Raw genomic sequence first — 2,376 nt, forward strand, 5'->3', positions numbered from 1 at the left:
TAAATTGTGAACAGATGATCAAAGTAGAAAAGAACATCTCATTATAAACTAAAATTAAACCCCTACTACTTTGGGGTAGAATAGTAGAATGAAATTATACTATAAAAGGCCAACTTTAGCAGACGATGCTATTGCCGTTTAAGTTATAAACCACTCCTATATATATAGGATTCAATAGAACTATAATGGTAGTAAGACATATTTTTGTTGGCAAGTTGTTTTGGATCAGCTACATTATTATCATTTTGGAAAAGATGCTTCATAGTGTTAATTTCATCTGTTAGATTGTCCTCATTTCGGGCGTAAAACCTCGTTATTTTACCTTGTTTACAGTCTATACCATTATATCCTGGAACACAACCATCATCACATTGTCCAGTAACTAAATTACAAGTCTGCCGGGATCCCAAACAATGTCTGTCATTACAATCTTGACCACAATTCAAACCATATTTTCCTTCAGTACACGCTGAAACAAAAGCCGAAATAAAACACATGAGAATTAGTAGTATCAATTTACTCTTGAATAACAAAATAATTGCATAGGATTTAAATGTACCACTCTAATTCACCTCTACCAGTAAAGCCTATTCTTACAATTATGTACAATCATTCACAGTTTCCCATTGCTGAAAAGTCCTTACAACGATAATGTTAAATATTCCATCTTAGTCATTTTGTTACAGGAAGACAACTATTTGTCTACTATTTACAACATTACTTATTACCATATGGGATTGTTATTCTAGATTCCAGAAAATTGTATGCAAATTAAATTTCACAAATTTAATGAAATTGATGTCGTTTTAATTCAAAAGACGTCAGAAATAAAAAAGTGATGATTCAAATGAAAGTTACATGTCCCCAATAAAGAAGGAAAACAAACAATTCGATCCAAATTTCAAAGAAGAAATTTTAGCGCTTTGTCATTAATTTAAACATACTTTGATTACAGCTTGATCCAGTATACCCTGGTAAACATCCTTCAGTTGAACATACTCCTGTTATATAATCACATGGTACATTATCTTTACAATAAGAAAACTTCTCACACTCTTTACCATATGTTCTATTGGAGCATACTGTAATATAACAAATATTAACAATAACATTATCTTTACAATAAGAAAACTTCTCACACTCTTTACCATATGTTCTATTGGAGCATACTGTAATATAACAAATATTAACAATAATATTATCTTTACAGTAACAAAACTTCTCACACTCTTCACCATATGTTCTATTGGAGCATACTGTAATATAACAAATATTTACAATAATATTATCTTTACAGTAACAAAACTTCTCACACTCTTCACCATATGTTCTAATGGAGCATACTGTAATATAACAAATATTTTTAACAATATAATCTTTACAATAACAAAACTTTCTCACACTCTTCACAGTGTTCTATGGGAGCATATTGTAATATAACAAATATTTACAATAACAAAACTTCTGAAAATCTTTACAGTGTTCTATTGGAGCATACTGTAATATAACAAACAATCACAATATCATTATCTTTACAATAACAAAACTTCTTACACTCTTCACCACATGCTCTACTGCAGTCCCTTAATTTCTGATTAAAAATGAACGCTCATTACGACGTACTACAGTCATCATGTTTGTCTTGTCACAAATTTAAAGATGTCTAGTACTTTAACTTATAGAGTAAGTAAAGATAAATGTGAATAGGCAGATCGACAGACGGAGGGTCCGGATTCGCGTGGGTGTCAAAAATAGAGAAAACATTAATCTTTGAACAAGGAAATCGGAACATGTGGATAAAAACTTAGGTCCTTATCAATATGTGGATGTATAAAACTTGCAAAATACTAATGTTAATTATACTTACCATAAACCTCCACTTCACAAAAAGCATAGTAAAGATTTTCGATAACAATAGTTCTTGAGATATTGATTTTACTACCCCAAATTGTTTTATTACAGTTTACTGTGAAGTTTATACTAGGTGGTTGAATATCATTAGGTTGTTTATAACATTCAACTGAAGCATCATTATCTTGTATAACATCTATTTTAAATCCTTTTAGAGTGTACAGATCTATAATATACCATTAGAAAAGATCATTTACTATTTAAAAGGATATTACCTCTCTTAGAATGGACATAAAATAAAAGTCTGAACAAGTGTATATTATATATTCATCAGATGGATTTACCATGTGCTATGACTAAAGAAAAGAATCTCTAAAGAAGACAATATATCCATTAAACTAAATAATTATTGAAAAACACTTCTAAACATATTTCAAAATTACTTAGTTTTATGGATTTATTGGATTATAGAGGGATTTTGTTGTATAGTTATGACACAAAGTAAGTCCATTGATGAAAAAAAGA

The 2,376-nt window shown here is 29.5% G+C and overlaps 1 protein-coding gene across 1 annotated transcript in view; it reads right to left on the minus strand.

Annotated features, from left to right (window-relative positions):
* LOTGIDRAFT_167280 (hypothetical protein) overlaps window positions 1-2,376 on the minus strand; it is a gene marked incomplete at both ends in the record, with an annotated part of 11,343 nt that overhangs the window by 6,118 nt on the left and 2,849 nt on the right. The window contains 4 exons of the mRNA XM_009064746.1: window positions 323-469; window positions 945-1,082; window positions 1,149-1,256; window positions 1,868-2,077. Of these exons, the coding sequence (XP_009062994.1) occupies window positions 323-469; window positions 945-1,082; window positions 1,149-1,256; window positions 1,868-2,077 (603 nt within the window). The remainder of the gene's footprint in view (window positions 1-322; window positions 470-944; window positions 1,083-1,148; window positions 1,257-1,867; window positions 2,078-2,376) is intronic.

This window comes from Lottia gigantea (genome assembly GCF_000327385.1).
Source record: "Lottia gigantea unplaced genomic scaffold LOTGIsca_64, whole genome shotgun sequence".
NCBI lineage: Eukaryota > Metazoa > Mollusca > Gastropoda > Lottiidae > Lottia > Lottia gigantea.